Below are 21,789 nucleotides of genomic sequence, written 5' to 3' on the forward strand. Positions count from 1 at the left end.
TCCTTCTCCCAGAGTGTGCATCGAGAATCCCTACTATTCTCGAGGATGTATCTCTGTAGCTGATATGTTCCCTTAGAAGAGGCTAAGCTACTCGGCAATGTTTCGGTGAAAGTACCTCACAATCCCCTAGGAGTGTTGAGACGCCTCTATCCTAGTGGTATCGACATCAAGAATATGGCACCTGTTCCGAAGAACGCTCTATTTGAGGACGACTGGTCTATTGTGATTGCTAGTAGTTCACAGGATGAAGCCCCTTCGCACAGTGTTGTATGGTGGTTCGTTATTGCGTTAATATGCGCACTCTTGGCATTTATATTCTTGCCAAGGTTTTATCGGTGCTATCGTGTGCATCGCAGCGGGTATGCGTCGCCGCCACAATAAGCTGAGGATGCGACGAAAGAGTCTGTTATTGAATTATGTCGGCGATTTGTGGCCACGTTACTTTTATATACCTCTCGATCGAAAGTGTTGCGTCTTCTTGATTATGTCTCGAGTCATCGTAAGTTACTGTTGCATTGTTGTGTTTGGTTGACGCCGGTCGGAAGTAGTAGTTACTGTGTTGTCACTAGTGTGGAGCCCTAAAGATGATGAAATGGGAGAGAAATAGTCTAAGTTTGTGCTGGGAAGATCGTGGATGGATTTGAGTTTCTGTACGAAGTTCGTACCACACCTGATCGAAGAGCCCTCGCTCAGCACGGTCGTACGACCTAGAAACAATAGTCTATTGAGTTTCTCCGGTGAATTTTCTCTACTTGGAATTTCTGCTAGGAACTCGAAAACATACATATTAATATATGTAGAATCCAGTATGATTGGCATGGTCTTGTGTAGTGTTGGAAAGATCCTAAATGTTACGAAGTTTATACCGCACCAGACTGAAGAATCCTAGCATAGTACGGTAGTACTGTCTATATATGGTGTTGTATCGAGTTTCTCTGAGGAATTTTCTTTACTTGAAAATTCTGCTTGGAACTCGGAACTATGCATCACATTATATATGTATACAGAAAGCCAGTATGTTTAGCATAGTTCGGTGTTGTACTGGGAAGATGCTGGATGTAATGGAGTTTGTGTACGGAGCTTATACCACACCAGACTGAAGAATCCTAGCATAGTACGGTAGTATTGTCTATAAACGGTATTGTATCGAGTTTCTCTGAAGAATTTTCCTTACTTGAAAATTCTGCTTGAAACTCGGAATTATGCATCACATTATATATGTATATCGGAAAGCCAGTACGTTTAACATAGTTCGGTGTAGTACTGGGAAGATGCTGGATGTAATGTAGTTTGCGTGCGAGATGCCAGCCCGAACAGTTTATCAAGAGACGATTATGTACCTCGAGTACGCGAGCGTTTTTACACACTCATAATCGCTCTAAAATCGCTCGGGTGAAACCGGAAAGGGATCCTTTACATCATGCTCCAAGCCTTTTCACTCCGGATGTACGTTCCGTGAAGGACGGTGCTACACCGATTGCCTACCATAGGTCGGCTCGAGGGATCATGTTGTGGTCGTTAACCGACTGTCGGTTTGCAGGATATTTCACAGGCCAGTCCGAAGATCAAATTCTTAATAGTTGTTGACGTGGTTGGCGCGGTCACGCGTCGTCACGATCACTTCGCAAGGTCATTACGTCGTTGTATTTCCTCGACATTATCGCTACTCGTGCTTGTCCGTCCTCTACGACCTCATACCACCTTGGTGCTTATTGGTCTGGTTAGCAGTGTAACCATTTTTGATACCACTCCTTCAGTTAATCTTTACTCTGACTATCTTAACCTTCCTGTACACAGCACTATCGGACTCCGATGCGGTGCTTCCTTCGTACGCCTGGCAAGAGGGGTAAAGAAGGTAATCGTTCTGAGTGAATATATCGACGATCTATTGGCACACGAGAGCACATCCTCGATGTCGTAGCACAAGAATGACGATGATGGGAGGGATAGTTGTGGTATAACGGTATTGTTCTGAATGGAGTACCCCTGGGTCGATCCTGGGGCCTTTGGAAGTGGAGAAGAATGCTCTGTGCTCCTCTGCTAGAGTGATGTAGGGCACTTTCACTCGGGTACCTGTGTTATCAGGAGACTTCTGTGGCCATCATTAGACCTTGTATTATAGTCGATGATCTCCAGCATAGTATCAGTGGCAGTTCGATCGAATGGTAGCAAATCCTAATCTTGGTTACACTGCTGGCTACTACACGAGGGCCGGTTATGCAATATGAAGGAATTTTGACAGGAAAGCTCGTCGCATGAAAAAAGGATGTATTCGTCAGATTTTAACGAGTGATTTTCGAGTTAGAATACATTCATACACGAATTTGATAGTAGTAAAGTGGATTTTGATTCATCCTGTGCTGTTGGTGTTTGGTGTTATCGATGCTGCTGTTGATTAGCATGTTGTGATGGCGAGCATCGGTATATCCTCGGATTTAGTGGAAGCGGCTCATGTTGTCTAATGGTGGTGCATTCGTTATCGTAAGGAGAGGTTCCGGGTTCGATATCTGGTTAATGCATTTTCCAGGTACATATTCTGCCCACAGTATTCGTCCTGGAGGCTCTAACGTAATTTAGCGGATCTTGCTTTATTCGGAGGCCTGGGTGTTGCTGGTATGATCACTGAAATGTAAAGACAATTTGATGTTTGCTTCGGTTCGTTAATCGAACGCTACGACTAAGGAATCAAAGCAAGCTCGGACGTACCTTCCTAACTCGTATTATTGTTATCGGTAGTGGTCTCGGGTGTAGTTCCCATTGTCAGGTTCTGATTCTTTTTCTGCGTCCTCTCTGGCGTGTTCATCATCTCGACAGGGGCGCTCACACTCTACTTCCCTATTAGGGTGAGAACAGTGTGAACGGTGAGTTATTGAAGGCTTATGCTTCCATCAGGGCGTGTCGTCCTTTACTACATCCCCGCAGCATCGAGAACTGTCGACTTCTATGAAGAGCACAAGTACGTCTAATGTATTTGCTGCTTGCCTTGGTAGCCCTTGTGATTTGCCCCTTTACGCCACATTGGATGTTATAGCAGGGGAATGCCTTTAAAAGCAGCCTGATTACACTTGATCAATGTAGACTATTCTCATCACAGGCTTAGCTTAGAGTTTTCTCCACCCTAGGGAGGATTAGGACAACGATCCATGATGATGCACCAGCATCTTGCTTTTTCTAATAGGCGTTAGTGTTGGAGGAAGAGGTTTTATCGATACCATTCGCCCCGTTCCCTCCGGCAGGGCGGACGCCGACAATAGAAGGAACTGTGCAATGAGAGGCTTGCCTCTTAATTCACGAAGGTCTCATCCGGACCTGTTTTGTATCTTTGGTATGTGCGACCTTAGATATTTGTAATTTCTAAGCTTGTTATCTTCATTCATCCGCCTGTGCACGATGCTCTTTGCTGAAAAGTTTTTGTATGCGCTCAGTTAATTCGATGTACACGGGAAACCTGTAGCGGTTGTCATGCTCATGCAATTCATGTTGGGGAATAGTAGTAGCAAATGCCAAATGATCATCACGTTCATCGTTATATCAATAGCGTTGCTTCCGGCAGTTAATTCTGTTAGAACAGGTCTGTGAAGCCTCCATGCTATGTTTCGGTGTGGCCGCATTGGCTTTTGACTGGTTGGTGGTGTCGAGTTGGTTAGCCTGAGGATCGAACCTCTGCGGATTTTGTAGTGGCAGGTTTTGCTCGCTGATGACCATTGTCGGTCCTCTCTCCCTACTGCATTCGGCGATTATAGTTAGATACGCCCAAGCCTCGATGGGCTCATTTGTGGTGAAGTTGTCCTTCTCGAAGGTAAGCGATCGGACGATCCTTGGGTAGACAACCGCGAATAAGATTTTGTGTCGGTGGAAGAGAGGGTTCGTTGTAACCATTGGTGATACGATATGAACTCATCGTTGAGTTGATCCGGGGAATTGATGGTATGTGTGATGTCGCTCACCAGTTTTACATTTTCTGATGGAGAATCACTCAACTACCGCCGACAGTACTGTTCAGGACAAGGCTCAGAGTACACCTGGTAGTAGGCATATCTTATGTTGAATCATGTGTAGGTCACCAACCCCATAATACAAATATGGCTACGTCTCAACTGCTGCATGGGGAAGTGAGTCAGATGCGCGCAACGTTAACGGTAGGAAGAAGCTTGTTGAGGCCTGCGTGTCGGAGGGCGATGGGGGCGGCCTTAGATGGCGAAAGAGTCTCGAAAGAGGACAGAGTTGGATGCTCAGCTGCTTGCTAATCGCATAGCTCTGTTGAAGCAGGAGGAAGAAAAAGCTTGGAAGAAAATACAGGAAACCCGTAGAAAGTAAACTCTGAGACCTATTGTGTATCTTCTATGGTCAACCTATGATATCCAGAGCCGAGCAGATCAACACGTTACGTGCCGAGAATGAAGCCAAAGTCCTTGCCAAGGAAGAGGTGAACCATATAGGTGTTCGCTCGCTATTTAATTGTGGTCGCAATAGTTGCATAAAAAGCAGTGGCAGGCAGTTCGCGCCACTCAAGCACGGAACGCCTTCCTGAAGGACAAGGCGAGGCAGCTGAGGGAGGTGAGACTTGCCGTAATTGGTGGAGATAGCAAGAGGTAATTGTGCAGGCCTCGAAGGGTGCTGTGTTGGAAAGTAAGCGGCATCTTGTACGGGAAGGTAGAGAGGAACAGATGAAGTTACAACAACAGAAGCAGGAGAAGTGGATCAGGGATATGTAATATGGGAGAAAGAGTGGTGTTAGCAGCGTCGTGGTTCAGAGGGCTCAATACGAGCAGGGCGAAGGTGATCAGGAGTCAGAGGGATAACGCGAGGAAGAGAATGGAAGAGGAAAAGGTGAAGGCTTGGGTTGGTAGGAATAGTATGGTGTTGTTTTAGCTTCGCAAGTTGGAGAACACTCGAATAGAATATGAGAATAAGGTGCAGCAGGAAGAGAGTATTCGAGCCCGTACTGAGGCGTTGGTATCGGCTATGGAGAAGGAGGAGATGGAACTTATTCAAGTGGGATAGGTTGGTAGAAGTGTGGTATGCGTTTGTGAAGTCCAACAATATGACTAGTACCAGTACATAGCTTGCGAAGAGCAGTTTGACATTAATTATGGTCAATTGTATTGTCTTTTTAGCGTCTTCAAAACACCCAGAACATACAGCGATCAGCATATCAGGAGTTGGAGAATGCCTTGGGGAAGAGCTCTCGAAGCCCGTTGGCAACGGGGAGCACTTTAATATCGGAAGACACCAAGGGTGGAAATGGATACGTGCCTGGCTTGATTTGGATGGTTCTGTTCAGGCGGCACACGAGAGGCGTCGGCCCCTCAAGTCAAGGATGTTACTGCATGATGATTCTTACGTGAATGTAGCTCGAAGAATAAGTGGATGTTGTGTTCATCTGAGGCGGGTAGTATCAATTGAGAAGACGTCACGGACTCGAGGGAGTTCAGAGGCGCGGACGATGTCCGGTACGGTTTTTATCCCCCCTTGTGAGGAGGGCTGTTCACTTGCGGTTTGCTTGACGTATTTGCAGTGATTGAGTAAGCTATCGTTAACACCCAAGGTTAGTTAGTGGCAGAGCAAGTAGGGCTATGTATTGCAATTCGGGCCATTTCGAGCATGCGTACGTTGCGAGTTGTTGTCAATGATCATGATGTTATTAACCTTTGGCATAGCGGCCCTATTCACAAGATAGATTCCTGAATGTTATCAACCTTTGGCATAGTGGCCCTATTCACAAGATAGATTCCTGAATGTTATTAACCTTCGGCATAGTGGCCCTATTCACAAGATAGATTCCTGAATGTTATGAACCTTTGGCATAGTGGCCCTACTCACAAGATACATTCCTGAATGTTATTTACCTCTGGCATAGTGGCCCCATTTACGAGGTACATTCCGATAGACTCAATCTATACTACAAACTCTGGTCTACTTTTATGCCCCTAAAATTCCCAGACAGCCTCTTTTACAATTATGTGGGCAGCCTCACCCTTAAAGTCTATCACTGTATAGTGATATCTCTGTATATAGAAGACCTCTTACAAATAGAGCTTATGACACCTCATGAGAAACAACTGAATCGGTAGCTTTGTGCGGGATAAAGAACCTCATCAATGTGCCGCCTCTGTAGCTTTCAATTCGAACCCAACACTTTGCTTGTCTTGTCTGCTAGATAACAGAGACACATTGGTAAGATGATAATAGTGATAGTTATAGTTATAGTTTTAAACTTGATCACGCAGCGAGAGCTGCAGTATAGAGCAATCTCCTATAATAGTAGGAACAGAGATCTGGCGCACCTGCAGACCTTTCAGGTTTCCCAATTCCGAAGTGAAACTGCCGTAACCCGGGCGTTGGGTCATCAGAGCGAGAACAGCCCTGTTCCCGTGGAAGTGCCGTAGGAGGCCGAGTATCAACTCAGCGTGAGCTTCTTCGTATATGACATCAGCTCCCAGCATGACATCAGCATCATTTGGCATACCTTCGGGATCTCGCCAATCAACTACTTTAGCACTGAAGCTCCCATGAGGGAAGTTCCTCTTGGCGTTCCTCATTGCGATATCCAATAAGCCTTCCATCATGTCTGTGAAACAAACATGAGATGCCTTCCCAAACGCTGCTGCCGCGATTCCGACAAGACCAACTCCCGAACCTATCTCGATGACTCTCGAATGTTCACCTAGGTCGATATCTCCGTTATGAATAGCTCGAGACAAAGCAATCGCCGCCGGCCAAACTTTATATCCGAGGCCAGCACCGTAGTAACCTGCTGTTTCTACGTGGAACTGAATTGTGTCGGAAAATCTAATGGTCGTTGGAGCTCCAGAACCGCAGATGACATTTTCCGAGGTGATTGCTGAGATGCATTCTCCGGCTAGTTCGCTGAGGTTAGGGTAATGCTTCATTACTCGGATGAAGAGATCGGCACCTAGTACAACAGATAGAGCATAGGACGCAAGTTCGAACCCCAACCGAACCATTTTTCACAAGTGCTTCTTCCTTCAAAATCCTACTCCAACGGTCGCTACAGTCCTCTCGTAATTTCATCAACAACTCTCGCAACATGACGGAAAGGTCTCTGAGCAAACTCAGCTTGATACTTTATGAAATCCGAATGGACAACCGCGTGCGACAGTAGCCGAACGACGCAATCTCGATAAGGCAGCTTACCTCTCAAGGTCCTGATTAGAATCTCCAGGATGGCTTTTTCCTAAAAGGGAACATATTTCACATATGAGTTTTCTGTCTTCATCTTCTGTCATATAGTTGGAAGAGCGGTCACTCAATCGGGGAATTGAAAGCTGAGCTGAACACCACATGGCGGCGATGGAAAACGTGAGCAAAGGTGATATGATGTTAATAAGTTGGTGGTTGAGAAAAGTAGTAACATAGGACACTATAGGAGCATCTTCAATGTATTCGGCAAACAACGCTCCGCTGATTGAATAGAACAACGGCTACAAATTTACAGGCTACACAAGGAAAGTTCATAGAGGATATCCTTCCCTGTGCGCGCAGATTTGGATGCCACTTCTTTGGGAAATGTACTCTGATAGAATAGACGTACCTTTAGGCACCTACCGCTACCATTATACAGCCGGCGACTTGAGTGACGAATGAAGCGACAAACCATATGCGCTGTCTGAGGAGTGGGGGAGACCTACGGCTCGAATCCCGGCAGAGGCATTTTTCCCACCTCGTTTCTTTGATCTCCTTAAACCACAAAAGACTGAGGATGCTCGCAACCATGACTGGCCCAACAGCATCTAGAGTGTAAGCTGCTGCATAGCCGATACCATCGATGCCATATAGCATGTTGACATCACCAATTACCCAGAACAGACCTGAGACCCACAGTATTAAAACCCGCACAGGTTCGATCCCCAGTACCGGCAATGAAAGCTGGACGGATAACTGAATGATTGGTACGCTTTTTGAAAGCGAATTGTCGGACGGTTGAGGATAGCCAATACCAAATGCTGGAAACAAAGTAGATACCGATGGTCTGCGAAAAGACGAATTGAACCTGAAAACGAACGAGCGTCGTGCTTCAAGAAGACCCAAGTTCACCCGACAGGACGACTATGTTTACCGAACTTTTATGCAGGGTAGTTAGACTCTCGAGACTCCTCGAAAATTTAACCTTTTCGTTGCGAATTTTGTCACTTGTCAAATGCTCTATTTCAAACAAGTTATCTTCAATTCTCTTCATTCGCAATCACATCGTCAGACGTTGTGTAAATCTTGGGTCCCTATGAGTTACCGCCATCATATCCTTCCCTTGTTGCGTTTGCGTCCATAATGCATACGGCCAACCGTTCATGGCTGTCAGGATACCAGCTGCTATCGCCAATACTATTCCTGTGAGAAAATGCGAGAAGTGACGAACCTCAAAGGAACTTGCCTGTTATTTTAATGGCTTGTCCGCGACTCATACCGAATAGACGTTTCCGACCAACAGCTGATGGGTTGTTATCCACCTCAGCTACCTCGGGTTGACCGAGAGGAGTTGTTTCTTCGCCACCGCTAGTCGTTGGGGGATTCTTATGACGGGAGCTCTGTGATGGTCTTTCCTTCGTTTTAAGGGAGGTTGGAGTGGTTGTTTTGGCCTCTTCAGGTTCTACCCAGAACAACATTATGAATGAGGCCAGGAGGACGAATACTCCAACGTCTCGGAGGACGGGGATTCGCCCGACGTCTTGGTCCATTCCGAACAAGCCGAATCGACTTAGGCAATACCCCCAGGAGAGGTTGATGATGTGGTATAGGGAAAAGCCCAGGGCGAGGCCGCAGATTCGCACTAGAGGGATCACAAGGAAGTTGGCTGAGCCCCAGAGCATTCCGGATAATACACCGTAGAGGATGACTTGGGGACCAGGCCAGTCGAAGGCGAGCATGAGGATGAGCTGAAGTAAGATGCCTCCCCAGACGATCCCGCTACACATGAACCATTGAAATACGGCACCGTCGTAAGTGGTGTATTGTTTACAGGGAACGTATTGAATACCGAAAAAGAAGGCGGCTAGTAGAGTACAGAGGATACCAACACCGAAGGAAACGTCTGCCATGATGATAGATTTTAAGAGTCTGAGAGATAGAAGTTGACCTAATTTGAATCTTAGTCGAGTGATGCTAAGATTCCTAACCAACTGCATGTGTGTATCTGCTGCCAGGCGTTGGAGTCCGAGTGGTCTTAATCAGTCCACTGTGCTGCTATCGGTGCGGCCTCACTAGGAATCTTGACGAATCTTGCGTCTTTCTCAGTCTTTTTCTCAACGTAAATTGTCGTAGTTTACCAGAAGATTGCGTTGTATGCATATAGCAAGATGTTACCAGTTTGGTATTATCACTGTTTGTAATGGGAATCAAACAGCTTTCCAACTTGGAAAGCTGTTTGAACTTGGAAATTCCAAGTTCGTATCGGAGAATGCTCCGAAGTCAGTGAGTGAGCAGAAGAAGGAGAATTACCCTGGGAAGAGTTTAGCATTGGACGCCAGTATGTGCCTTTATCAGGTAAATGTTATTTTACATAAAAGATGTTGTAGAGAAGTGTAGTGAAATCCGACGGTATGAGACTTACTTTCCGACCAATTTGATTCACGACTTGCCTCAATGGCAAGGGTTGGACGCCTTGCTGTCCCGTAATTTGACTCGCATTTTATGATCATCTATTTTGGGACAGCGTGAATCGTCCCGTTTTTATGTTCAGTTTCTGATCGCTGTTCGTTTGGGTGGAGATAATCAACATGTTAATTTATCAAATGCAGCAGGCGATGTGACCTCTCATATATCGGGGTTTGTCACCAGAACGTTGAGGATGATGGAGGCGGGTAGGGGAAGGGGGTAGAGGGATGCGGAAGGCGCTCTACGCTCGTTGATAATACGATGCACCTATGGGAGTCAGGTATCCATGCATCCTTGAGAAATAATGTTCCCCCAGGGTTTGGTAGTAATGGAGAAAATATTTCTAATGCGATGACATTCACGTGGGAAGCTGATTGAAGAATATATTCTTAATCATGTGGCAAATACAAGATGAGTTCCCGCGGGAACATTATAGGTGTCCTAACGCCATACTAGTGTGTTCACTTTCGTATGAGAAATCCAAGCTCTGGAACCGATCCCCTCGCATAGCACCCCCCAGTTAGATCTTTTCTGGAGGGCATAGCCCTCTGGCATAGCGGCCCCAAAAGTAGATCTATCCTGAATAGTATAGTCTTCTAGCATAGCGGCCCCGCCCAGGTAGATCTATCCTGAATAGTATAGTCCTCTGGCATACCGGCCCCGCAAGTAGATCTATCCTAAATGGTATAGTCCTCTGGCATATCGGCCCCACAAGTAGATCTATCCTGAATAGTATAGTCCTCTGGCATATCGGCCCCACAAGTAGATCTATTCTGAATATTATAGTCCTCTGACAATGTCAGAGCAAATTTAGATTTAGCGGAGCGAAACACTTTCCTTTCACAGGTTTACGAGATGTCTCTTCCTATTGTACCGGAGCAGTTGGATATGACGGTGGAGCAGCTCATTGACTTCTGCATCATATACGGCTGCGATTATCTGGACATCATTAGAGGCATTGGTATCAGAGGCCAAATCCTGGGCAGTGGCATTTTCCGACTTGAAACTTTGAATGCTCCCGTATGCACTGCTGGTTGATGCTCTATTGTTGGTAGAACTAGATGGCTTTGATGTCGCTCACTTCGAATGAGGGCGCGTGAAACTTCTCTATCAGGTCCGAATAACGCGTTCGAATCGATAGAAGAGCACAAAAGCATCGAGGGTGTACTCGATCATCTTGATAAGACCAAGTTCACAGTGCCAGAAAGCTGGTCTGAAAGGGATTATAAACAAGTAGGATTGTTGTTTGATTTATCGCGCGCTCTCTCAGGTTAGGAAGTATTTCCTCGAGGCTCCTGCAGTGGAAAGAGAAAATGTCGATTTGAAATGGCCGACGCCAGATTATGAAGCCTTGAAGAAGTTCTTAGTTGACGATAATCAGTTCTCTGAAGATCGAGTAGAGAAGTAGGATGAGGGCGCAGGTTCGATCCTCGGTGAGGTCGTTTTTGATGCTGATATTTGTTCTTCAGTCAATTCTCATGGATGTGGTGTAGGTACATCAGTAGACTGAAAAAGTGTAAACGAGCGAAGACACAAATGCGATTAGACACTTTCTCTGAAACGACTAAGCCGGCTATCAAAAAAGAGGATAAATTATATCCGTTTAAAAAAGAAAAGAAGAAGAGTAGGCCCTCACCAGGACGATGGTTGTTGATCATTTTATGGTAGAAATTGGAGGAATCAGAGCATTCATCGTTTATATGAAGAATATCCTCATCAAAAATGATTTCAATTTCGCATCAACTTTTCTACCATATCCAGACGGTGGAATTAACATTTTAGTGGTTGATTTTCTGAAATGATCTCGATATGTTCTCGCTGTGGTCGCTAGCGATAGGGCTTCCAGATAGTGCGAATGTTGGCGGAAAAAAGAGAGCTAGCGCAACGATGAGGAAATCGAATGCGAAGAAGGTTAAGAAATGATGCAAGTGAAAGAGGGGCAAGCCCCTGCAAATATTGAACGTAGCTGATGTTGTTGTTGTTGTTGTTGTTGTTGTTGTTGTTGTTGTTGAAGTTCGTAATTAGCAATTGGTACGATGTAGTTGGTCCTACTGTGTTGCGTTAACAGTTGGAGTATCAGATTTTTGATTTGTAGGTATTTGTCATTGTGATGGTAACGGAGGATCACCATCATCACGAGTTGCGGGGGAGGAAGAGATATCGAATAGAAAAGTTCATCAGTATGAATATTATGCTTCGCTCCGCTGAGAGTTAAATTGACGAGTAGGTGAGGGAACGTACGGTAAGGTGTTCTTGGCCAAGGACCTCTCCAATGGCGAGGATGTCGCAATAAAGAGGCTGAAGACGGCAGCAGCATCGGCTGGTGAGCGGGTTGGGAGGGAAAAGATGACGAGATGTGCATGCGTGCAGGGACAAGTGGTGGTGGCATTGGAGGAATACACTTTACGTGTATCAGGGAGATGAAGGTCATGAAAGCTGTTCACAGCGAGAATGTCATGTCGTTGGTCGATGTAATAATCCTACGGTCATTTTGTCGCGCGCCACGAAAATGTAGACCATTTGCTCCTCGGGGCATCAGAATTCTGCAGAGTTTGCCTGATACATGGAAGAGTTGCTCTTTCATTCAACCATGATTGCCAATGTTGGAGGCTAAGCTGAATACCCGAATATGATCATGTTTTTGAGACTCGCTATTATACCCTACAGGTGTTCTCCTGAAGGAAGTCATCGTAGTAGGTTTTCGCATCAATTAACGAGGATGAGGCATCAGCTGAGGAGTCGGCATCTACGGCAACCCCTAGGCACAAACAACCTCAATTGTCATTGGTCATGAAGTTCATGCATTGTGATCTGAAGAAAGTCCTAAGTAAATTATTTTAGCGGAGCGAAGCGTTTCAGGAATGGTAATTTTCAGGTTCGAGGAATGTTACTTTATCTTTACCATGTATTAAGGCTATGGTATACCAAATAGTGTCGGGCGTGAAGGCTCTCCATGATGTCTGGTTCGTCCATCGGGATCTGTCATCTGGCAACGTCTTGTGTGATATCAACACTGGAACGCTCAGTTTAACCGATTTCGGTCTCGCCAGGCAGCTTGGCCAACCGCCTCCGGTGAGAAGCGAATATTCCCTTTCCTGAGCTCTGCTGAATCGCCATTGATGAGTGTCGATCTTTGTGATGTAGTGTCACGGTTAGGTTGGTGTGTGTATTTTTGGGAGGGTAGTTAGTAGGTTAGTTTGTACAACGTAAGGTCCCGGGGTCTATACCCGCGTCCGACATCTACATCACATCGCTTCGAACTCTTCCTTGAAATGGAATTCTGCTCTACTATAATCATTTGTTGATCATTTCTGTTTTCAGGGATGTTTCGGTCAGTCTAAGCGGTCGTTCGGAGGCAACATGACCTTCAATGTGGTCACGTTGTGGTATAGAGCTCCTGAATTGTTATTTGAATCCTCCTATTACTCTCCAGCAGTCGACATCTGGTCTATCGGTACACTCATGGCAGAAATGCTACCTCGGGGGGAAAGGAGTCGACCGAGTACTGTTAAACGCAGGGCCCCACTCTTCCAGGTGATTATTATTGGAGAAATAGAATCAGGGTTTGTAAAGTCAGGATATTTGGTTACAGTTGAATTCAAAACTCAGGGTTTACGCGTACGAAGAGGCTGAAGTGTTTTCCCACTAGTTCGAATAATTCCCGTTGAAATTTTGTCGGTAAAACTCATATGTTCGGTCTAGTGAGGCGAGGATATCAAACATGAAATTTTTACTCTCATTCGAAACATCGTGGAAGTGTGTCGCTTCGGTAACTCACATGACCGAAGCGATACACATGTATTCTGTAACCATGTTCATTGAATCAATTCTTGTCCAATTCAGAATCGATTCTAGTATTATCTCATAGGAAGTGTAAGAAGCGGCTCTGGAAATGATTCTGAGTTTCGAAATCGGTATATTGAATGCCGACCCTTGTGAGTAACATCATCATCATCATGGCGAGCGCGCCAAAATATATTCCGTGAAACCGTTACCGTTTCGGCTGCTCATGATAGCCATGAACTTTACCAAAACTGTTTTCTGATCTATTGTTTCACCAATCCTTTGTAGTGTAATCTTGTAGGTTCCCTCTGAGGTTGATCTACTCAAGGCCATCGTGGAGCTTCTCGGTACTCCGTCAGAACAGGCCTGGCCAGAAGCCTCCAGCCTCCCTAGCTTCCATGAGTTTGCTTATCTACCCGAACCTGATAATTGGCCTCGGGATATGTTCGGGGATGCTTGCAGAGAATCGGATAAGTTGGATGAATTCCTTAAAAGTGAACATGAACTTAATAGTAGTCGTATGTCCATGTGCATGTGCTAGGTATGTTGATGTTGAATCCAACAGCCCGACCATCGAGTGCTGAGCTCTTAAAACACGATTACTTCACTTTGGGCCATCCTACTATGGCGAGCAAAGGAGAGGTAGCAAAAGCGCTACGCCCAGCTGTGGGTGGATGAGCTTACACTGGTCTCTCAATTTACGTAGGTCTCGTTGGGTTTATTAATGATGGTTTATGTATCATCGTGTAAGTCGTTTACGAGGGGATCGTCGAGGATCTCACAAATGAATTGATCGCTGTTCCGAACGGAAATCCATCAGTGATGATGAACCACGCTGCTGAGTATAAAACCTCATTTTTCGGAGTCGCCGTGGGTATTTGACATTTTTGGTCGAAAGGGTCTCATCCCGAAGTGGATTGAACTCGAATTGACTATTACGATGATGATAATTATTATTATGGGCTAAAAGGAAAGTAGACTGAAATGCATCGCCCTATAATGAGGACGGTATGAGAGTCTACTCAAGCTTAGTGCATATACATCCTCAGCACTTCCGATGGAGCATGAAGTCAACACAGACTTCTGTCTATTCGTGAGGCCGACCGTTAAGTGATTGCACTTCATTTCTCAATTGCGCTTATATTTCGTGATAGGTTTTTAAGGGTAGTACAGTGAGTGTCGATATATCAAGTTGTATGTATTCACATCACTTTTAAAACATTCATTTGTTGACAATGTGCATAATCCCAACTAATTCAACTCTGTTTTTATACTCGGAAATATGGACCAAACACGTGCAAATATACTCTCTAAGGAGTGTCAGTGAAGGAGATGAAATCAAGAAAATCTTCAAAAAAATCAAAAGGTAAGCATTGAAATAGGACGAGTGTAGGAAGAGTTGAATCATCATTGCTAATGTACGATTATATCCGAACAAGTAGCATAATAAACACCATCAAATTTGGACCACATATAGAGAACGGTGTAGATCCCGGGCTCGGTATCAGCCGGAATGGTGATATCAGCCGAGGTTGGGTCTTTAGCAACGTTCGTATGGTAAAATGGTAGACACTTCTCCAACACAGTGAAATTCTCCCATGAAGGGTCTTCGGCGTATGGAGCTATCTTGAATACGATGCATGTACCTGATACGTTGAATGTGAGGGAGACGACACAATACAGCCATACCATCAGAGACAGAGTTAGTGTGTCCGTTGCCCATCCAGGAGACGTGTAGTTTCGACCCTGAATGAGATGCAACTCTGAGAAGCAGGAGGTGTATTGACTTGCCTCGGGTAACCTCAGCACGTTGGTGCATATTGGTTGCACCGGTGGTGCCAGCGCGTCTGCATGGGCGGAGAGAGCTCTCATCGAGAGGCTTATATGGTGGTGGCAACCCCATGCACTGATCAAGGGATGACAAGGGACACATTGGTCGCTGAAAAGCAGAGATAGTTGGGCCACTTCACGCAAGTAGGTGGTGGTGCTCACCGCGTAATACTGGTCGGGATGCTGGTGTGTAGTCAGACCCATCCTCGGCAGACCAGCCTTGATGTCACCGACCAGATTGATCACCCAGCTATGACTGGATGCTTCCATGATGACAGTGATGATGATGCTACAGATCATTAACATAGTGTACGGGGGTGGAGGGTGAATATCTGTAGGCAGTAGAGTAATGTAAGATAATGGATAGACACGTGGGAAGCGTCATCAGTGGTAACTGAACTTAGAGTCTCATGAAGGCGGCTAATTGCGGAGTTTAGTGGCCCTGGTGAAACGGCTGGATATCGCTCGCCGACTCCGTGTATTAATATTATACAAATTTCATACAGTGGATGAAGTAATAATTCGTCGAGTATTTGGGGTTACGAAGCAGAGATGTTGGTTGATGAACCACTCGGGAGATTCAGGAAGTTCTGCCACTCACTGAGTAATACCAGTTGCCAGACGGCTGTGCGCCCACGAATTTAGTGTCACGTGATGAGCGCACAACACAGTTTTGCGCACGTGACACAACCGACTGTGATGACGGTGAGTTCTACTCATCCTCTTGTTCGTGTATGCAGAAGTAGGACGCTAAAATCTGCTGAATCGGACTGGAGCCATCAATTGAGTTGACTAAATTCATTATAGTGAATGTTCTGTCCTCTCAAGAGCGGACTCTAAGATTGCCCCACTTAGCCACCGTGAGTCGGTTGTCCGACACCTCTCGTATGTCAACCGGTGGCAGCCAACCTGCGACTTTGCTTGAAGATGACTGATGATATCACCCACTTGCATTCCTCTGGAATTCTCGCAGGTCCAACTTGAAGTTCCAGGATACCTCGGAATAATATCGTGCGATGACGCTCCGGAGAGCGTCAGCCAAGACTCAGTCTATCGCATGGCAACCACAAAAGTCATACGATAGGTTTTCACCCTAGAAGGAATGATTCCTCAGAAATATCAGACTTTGAGGAAATACAACGATCATCTCGACTCGGCAGGTCGTTAAGTCGAGTTGATCGCATACAGGACGAATATCAGCACAGTACCTTTGTAAGGTTCTGAGGTCAGTGACTCAACGTTATTCACAGAGTTTTGCCATCGGCAGAAATCCTAGATTTCGGCGAAATCATTTCGCAGGGCTCTTCTTGCCTAATTCTGTGCATCAGGAGTTGCCATCCCCTGGAATTTCTTCCTCTCGGTTGGAGACCCACATCGAATAAACACTCATAGCAAGATATACCGTAATCAAGAACGATGGAAGCCAGAGCATTGGAGATGAACCATGAGCTCGCTGAGCAGAGCGGTCAGATCTTCTGCCTTACAGACATCTCTCACACAGGTTAGTAACCACAGCAAGACCCTACCAAGACAACGGCTATCAAACAGTCTGAGCCGATGTAGGGTGGCACGCGGAAGGAAAAATAGAAAAATTATTTCCTTCGGAAGGAAATTTGAAATTTGAAGGAAAAATACGGAAAAATATGGAAAAATAAATTTTTTCGCTTGGCCTGCCAGGTTTGCCAGGCCAGAGCGTCATCGTCTTATTCGGTCGGGCTGCTAGCAGATGATTTGCACTTACTAATCATGTTTCATAGCTTGATTGAAATTGAAAGCGTTACAAGATATGGGAGATATCCACACTGGAGGAGACCAGGGCGTGCGCTAAAGCTCAGCCGCTGCGGCTGATCAAGCGCGCTTTCTATAGGAAAGTTTGTAACGCAACGCTCGGTGATTAGAGCTGTCGTTGAGCATTACTTGATTGATCCTTTGATGGTTGCATTCCTTCGTTTCAGTTCATGGGCAGTCCATGGGGCGGCCAACATTGTCTTCTAGTAACCAACAAAGCCTTCCAGTTTCGATCGTTTTCACAGGTTCGGCCGCTCGTATCAGCAAGAAATGCAGACGAGAACACTGACTTACCATGCGAAACGAGGTGCGAACGTCAGTCTATTGGTAACGGTGATTACTGACTAGTTCAGAGCCTCATACTGTGAGCCTGCGGCCGGTTCCAGAACCACTGCCTATATGTTGCGTCAGGGATACCTATCCGTTTGTTTTGGAGTATGCTACGTTGATACTCCACCGTCTTATGCTTGTGGGAAATTCCCCCAGGGGGAATGCTGCATTCCCACTGGGAATGCAGCATTTCCCGCTCGAATAAAATGATCATGATGCGAACTTCGCATTGCGAAGTGCCATGCAATAACTGAAAGTTTCAGTCCGAAACCGCAAGCTGGACCTTCCAGTGAAAGTGCGAATCGAATTCTCGCTCGCCACAAAAATCTTTGATCATCCTGGCGAACAAGGTCTCTTTATACTCAGTCTAACCGAGACGACTAACACAGGCATATATCCCAGACATCACCTGGTGTGAGACCTCTTGTTTTTTGGGATTTTTGTGCCGATTTATGGTCATTTCGGGAATTTTTTCTTTATTTTTCCTTATTTTTCCTTATTTTTCCTATTTTTCCTGCTCGAAAGAATTTTCTAAATTTCCTTCATCTTTCCGAAGGAAATGGAAGGAAATAATTGGAAGGAAATAATTCGTGCCACCCTAAGCCGATGGACGGCCTGAGATATATTCAGCATGCTGCATAACGATGACCCATACAATCTAGTGGTACAGATACATAAAGGGGAATTCTTGGCCGCATACCGATATTATGATTCTCCTGGTGAGCAAAAAGATTACAACGAGTGTGTCGTCCGCGCCTATATAGACGAGAAGCTTGAGATGTGAAACTGATCATGGATCTGTGTTTTGCAGACGCGATGAGGTCAGTGAATATCGTCTCCCCGCCTCTATGCTGGACTGTTTTGAACCGTGCGTGTGTTGTGAGAACCTCGAATCATCTTCACTAAAACATCCGTATATTCACCAATTTCTTGTCTTTTCTTATCATTGCTCAATATCACGTTCATGATGTGCGCAGGTCTTTTTTACTCTGTATCGGTATGCAGACCTGCGGGTTGCTGTGCGCGGTATCCAACTTGTTCACCTGCAGACTCGCTCAACCTATTTTGTTGTTCGAGAAGCGCTGAAGAGTGAAGCTGCAGATAGACTCTCATTGCATTTCAATCATTTTCAGCAGTGGCTTCTGATGAGATCGAACAGGAGCAAAATGCTACGCTTTGAAACCATCGGGTATAGGAGCAGCTTTCTTATCCCACAATATTGTGGATGCTGTTGGGTAGAGGACACCCACGAAACCAACTCGGCTCCTTACGCTGAGCACCGGTTGGTCGCAACATCTCATCGTTTTGCACCTCTCTACTTGAGGACCTTAATCGTCGTTGGGATACCCTGACCATCACAGATAATGGCCCAGGCTCACACGTCGCTACGGAATAATGCGGACATCCGTTGCTTGCCAGGGGCTCTCACTGTAGCACAAACCGAACTTGTCAGATTTGGTAGCTGAACTCGCGAAGCAGCATCCGCGATGCGACTATCGAGGGATCGAAAACAAATGCAGTTAGTGAAAGATGATGATGAACAAATGAATGATAAATGTGGAGGAGACGCTTACTGTCAACGGCGAACAGTAACGCTAACGGGTGACCATACAGTAATGCAGTACCCTAACGCTGGGATTCCCAGCCTGGGAACCCCAGCCCAAGGTAATAAACATGAAGGTGCAGCATAATGCAACTAGGCGGCAGTGAGAGTGTGATCATTGCGGTAGGGCCCTGATGGACTGACGATCCTGAAACTCCACTGGAGTCTCACCCTTTTTACGCGGTGGCGTAGTAGATCTACGAGGAAGATCTGTAGTTGACTCATCTGGAGTTAACATACATCCTCACATACATCGTCGCCATGTCACTGCACTAGCGGCGTGGAAGGCGGTGAATTACAAGACGCAGCAAGCATTACGGAGCCACCCTTCATAGTATGCATGTGCTCTTAGCTGGTCGGAGTTTGCCACGGTGGCAATTACTTTCGCATCATACTTGGTGACCAAGTATGATGCGATACTTCACCTAGGTCATAAAGCTCCAGCTGCTGACGTCAATGAGAGAAAGAGGCAGAAAAGGAGCATGATGAGGGCGACGTGCCAAGATGCCCTGGGAACTTCCGGCCCCAGACTCTGGGGCCCAGAGAGTGGAGCCTCTGGATTCCATCCTTGTGAGACGCTCTCATGAGGTGTTGGTGCCGCATCTAGAGTGCTGTCAGGCAGCTATTGATTCCATAGCGATTGCTGTCCAAGCGAAACAGGGCGGTGAATGCGATAGCGACTTTCATCATTAGAAGGAGATATCAGATGGCTCGCCCGATGCCGTTATTGGACTCTCCATTGGACTTGATCAACGCAAGACTCTCGCGGCAAGAGTACAACTGCAGCCAAGATGGCTACTGACCTGTTCCTGTCTCTGCCTCTGACTATCGACTTGACTACTAGCTAAGTATAAAGCGCTCGTACGCCAGCAGTGCTACATCCGGGTATGTACTGCCAGCGTCAGAGTCGGCTTCTGATGGTGCTTTTGTAGACTTTGAGCTGCGTTCTCATTGGAAGGCGGCGACAACAGAACTACTGTAAATGGTTCCCTCAGTACTTTCTTCTCATTGTCATCGTCAAGTTCATCGCCATATCTTATCACTGAGCCCGCGACTCTTCGCAGCCATAATGGTCATCCCAACGGGCGCTACCAAGGGCCCCCGAAAAGTGAAAATATGACTATGAAATACGACCCACCGTGGGTCGACCCGGGCCACCATTACTCCGGTGCAGATGAATGACGGTCTCCTGATGCAGTTGAAGTGTTACGCGGTGGCACTAAGCACGGAGACCAGGAGATGGTTAAAGATGGCGCATGAGGTCGATCCTATGAAGAATAGATCTGAGAGGGAAAAGGACGTCGACGATGATGTCCTACTTTCGGGTTGGTGACCGAATTGACGGATGCAGTGGGCACTATCCCTGTGGATATCATCCCACCTGCGAAGATCGTCAAGTTGTTAAGGAAAGGCCCGGCTGCGCACATTGAATGTCGCCTATTCTGTGAGGCCGAGTTCAGCAATCCAAGAAAGAAGCTGAAGAGTTCAACGGCGGGTGAGCTGGTCGAGATCTATGACGATGATTATTATGAAGATGACTCAAAGAAGTCGGATGTGAGTGGCTCCACGTATGAATATGTTATACGTATTTCATATTTTGAAGGAAATTTTAGGAAAAAGACGATTAACAAACATTGAACTTATCCCTAGTGCTCCGAAAGCTCCGAAAACAATTATTCAGTTAGACGATATACAAGACATAACGAATCGACCACCGCATACGCGATCAGGACCGATTCACGGAGAGATCGATCGAAATGACACGCGCCAGATGTCATAACCGTTTCACAACATGGTGATTTCATGTGTGCTGGTATACAACATCATGTTCAACATGGTCCATGTTGTCAACATGGTATGCTATCTTCAATGCTTAGAGTAGCTCTCTAGAAGCCTCTGTTATAGTCAGGATGGAGTTCACTCACATTGATCCGAGTCTACTACACAGATTTGTTGATATATGCCCAAGTTGGATCAGCCGAATGACGACGTGGTCTCCGATGAAAGAGACGTCTTTATCTCTAGCTCAACCCTTTGAAGATTCTTCACGGTTACAGAGGAGAGTGTTGCTGATGATAAGATCCAAAATACGCTCATCTGACGGTGTGGGTGGGATCAGGGGTTCGACAACTCTACTCATCGAAGGGACCACGTTCGCCGTGATCACTGGGCCGAATTGGGTCTGCTACCAGTGGTAGCCTACCACCCCCTACCAAGAAGTGTCGAAAACTCCGAAGGTATTCTATGATGACCTCAACAGCAAGCACCAATAGCGATCCTCCGGGAGGATTCCTCCCCTCAAGTTTGCTCCCAAGATTTCGGACTTCTTCGTTAAGGTGCAAGCTGGGGATCATTTCATGAGAATCTTGTTGCTCTGGCTACGGCTATGAACTGGAGTCTCAGAGACACTACTTCTAACAGCACCAGTGCGCTCCTAGGCTCGCTTCATCCGGGGTACAAGTCACTCACATATGAAGAAGTAAAAAAGATCAGGACTGATATTTTTAGAGAAACTGGGGAACTCTGTTTGAAGGAGTTTTTCGACAAGATCAAGCATAGATTTCTAGAGAAACAAGACCTCCGCCGGATAGCGATAGGTATCCGCCGGATACTATCCGGCGGAGCGAATTTTTTTTTCCACCTTTGAAACAAATTTCATGGAAATTTCCGTATGAAATTTCAATTTCAGAAATGGCCTTGCGATTTCCATGAAATCGACAACCCTGGAGTTTGAGCCTCAAACTTTGAGGAGCGCTAACGAAGTCATGACTACGTTATGGTATGTGTGATTTCAGAATTTCTGGTGAGACCATCTGCATGGAAGGTCACATTTCCCTCACTCA

General features: G+C 46.0%; 5 protein-coding genes across 6 annotated transcripts; 2 read left to right on the forward strand and 3 right to left on the reverse strand.

Annotated features, from left to right (window-relative positions):
- Positions 1 to 4,354: 4,354 nt before the first annotated feature.
- On the forward strand, positions 4,355 to 5,334 carry Pmar_PMAR007289 (NBP2b protein, putative; the record flags this gene model as incomplete). The annotated part of the gene is made up of 7 exons (XM_002788186.1): positions 4,355 to 4,426; positions 4,474 to 4,557; positions 4,605 to 4,711; positions 4,755 to 4,830; positions 4,873 to 4,995; positions 5,118 to 5,238; positions 5,285 to 5,334. The coding sequence occupies 7 exons, from the start codon at positions 4,355 to 4,357 to the stop codon at positions 5,332 to 5,334; spliced, it is 633 nt and encodes a 210-aa protein (XP_002788232.1).
- Positions 5,335 to 6,151: 817 nt separating this feature from the next.
- Positions 6,152 to 7,296, reverse strand: Pmar_PMAR007290 (Rapid response to glucose protein, putative). The gene is made up of 3 exons (XM_002788187.1): positions 7,159 to 7,296; positions 6,966 to 7,066; positions 6,152 to 6,916 (listed from the first exon to the last, which is right to left on the reverse strand). The coding sequence occupies exons 1-3, from the start codon at positions 7,248 to 7,250 to the stop codon at positions 6,213 to 6,215; spliced, it is 897 nt and encodes a 298-aa protein (XP_002788233.1). The 5' UTR covers positions 7,251 to 7,296; the 3' UTR covers positions 6,152 to 6,212.
- A 47-nt stretch (positions 7,297 to 7,343) lies between these two features.
- Positions 7,344 to 9,077, reverse strand: Pmar_PMAR007291 (conserved hypothetical protein). The gene is made up of 5 exons (XM_002788188.1): positions 8,393 to 9,077; positions 8,252 to 8,349; positions 7,879 to 8,014; positions 7,685 to 7,832; positions 7,344 to 7,630 (listed from the first exon to the last, which is right to left on the reverse strand). The coding sequence occupies exons 1-5, from the start codon at positions 9,054 to 9,056 to the stop codon at positions 7,558 to 7,560; spliced, it is 1,119 nt and encodes a 372-aa protein (XP_002788234.1). The 5' UTR covers positions 9,057 to 9,077; the 3' UTR covers positions 7,344 to 7,557.
- A 2,638-nt stretch (positions 9,078 to 11,715) lies between these two features.
- Positions 11,716 to 14,095, forward strand: Pmar_PMAR007292 (protein kinase 1, putative). The gene is made up of 8 exons (XM_002788189.1): positions 11,716 to 11,792; positions 11,840 to 11,935; positions 11,983 to 12,083; positions 12,310 to 12,439; positions 12,488 to 12,684; positions 12,934 to 13,146; positions 13,697 to 13,889; positions 13,937 to 14,095. Exons 1-8 carry the CDS (start codon positions 11,723 to 11,725, stop codon positions 14,071 to 14,073), a joined length of 1,137 nt encoding a protein of 378 aa, XP_002788235.1. The 5' UTR covers positions 11,716 to 11,722; the 3' UTR covers positions 14,074 to 14,095.
- Positions 14,096 to 14,661: 566 nt separating this feature from the next.
- Pmar_PMAR007293 (hypothetical protein) lies at positions 14,662 to 15,567 on the reverse strand. Of its 2 annotated transcripts, none has more exons than XM_002788191.1 (4): positions 15,388 to 15,567; positions 15,187 to 15,334; positions 15,085 to 15,141; positions 14,662 to 15,041 (listed from the first exon to the last, which is right to left on the reverse strand). In XM_002788191.1, the coding sequence occupies exons 1-4, from the start codon at positions 15,529 to 15,531 to the stop codon at positions 14,809 to 14,811; spliced, it is 582 nt and encodes a 193-aa protein (XP_002788237.1). In that variant the 5' UTR covers positions 15,532 to 15,567; the 3' UTR covers positions 14,662 to 14,808. The 2 variants fall into 2 exon arrangements, with proteins under 2 accessions (XP_002788237.1, XP_002788236.1); XM_002788190.1 differs by having other exon boundaries at positions 14,667 to 15,041; positions 15,187 to 15,301; positions 15,388 to 15,565.
- Between the last annotated feature and the right edge of the window lie 6,222 nt (positions 15,568 to 21,789).

This window comes from Perkinsus marinus, assembly GCF_000006405.1.
Source record: "Perkinsus marinus ATCC 50983 genomic scaffold scf_1104296928640, whole genome shotgun sequence".
NCBI classification, from domain to species: Eukaryota; Perkinsozoa; order Perkinsida; family Perkinsidae; genus Perkinsus; species Perkinsus marinus.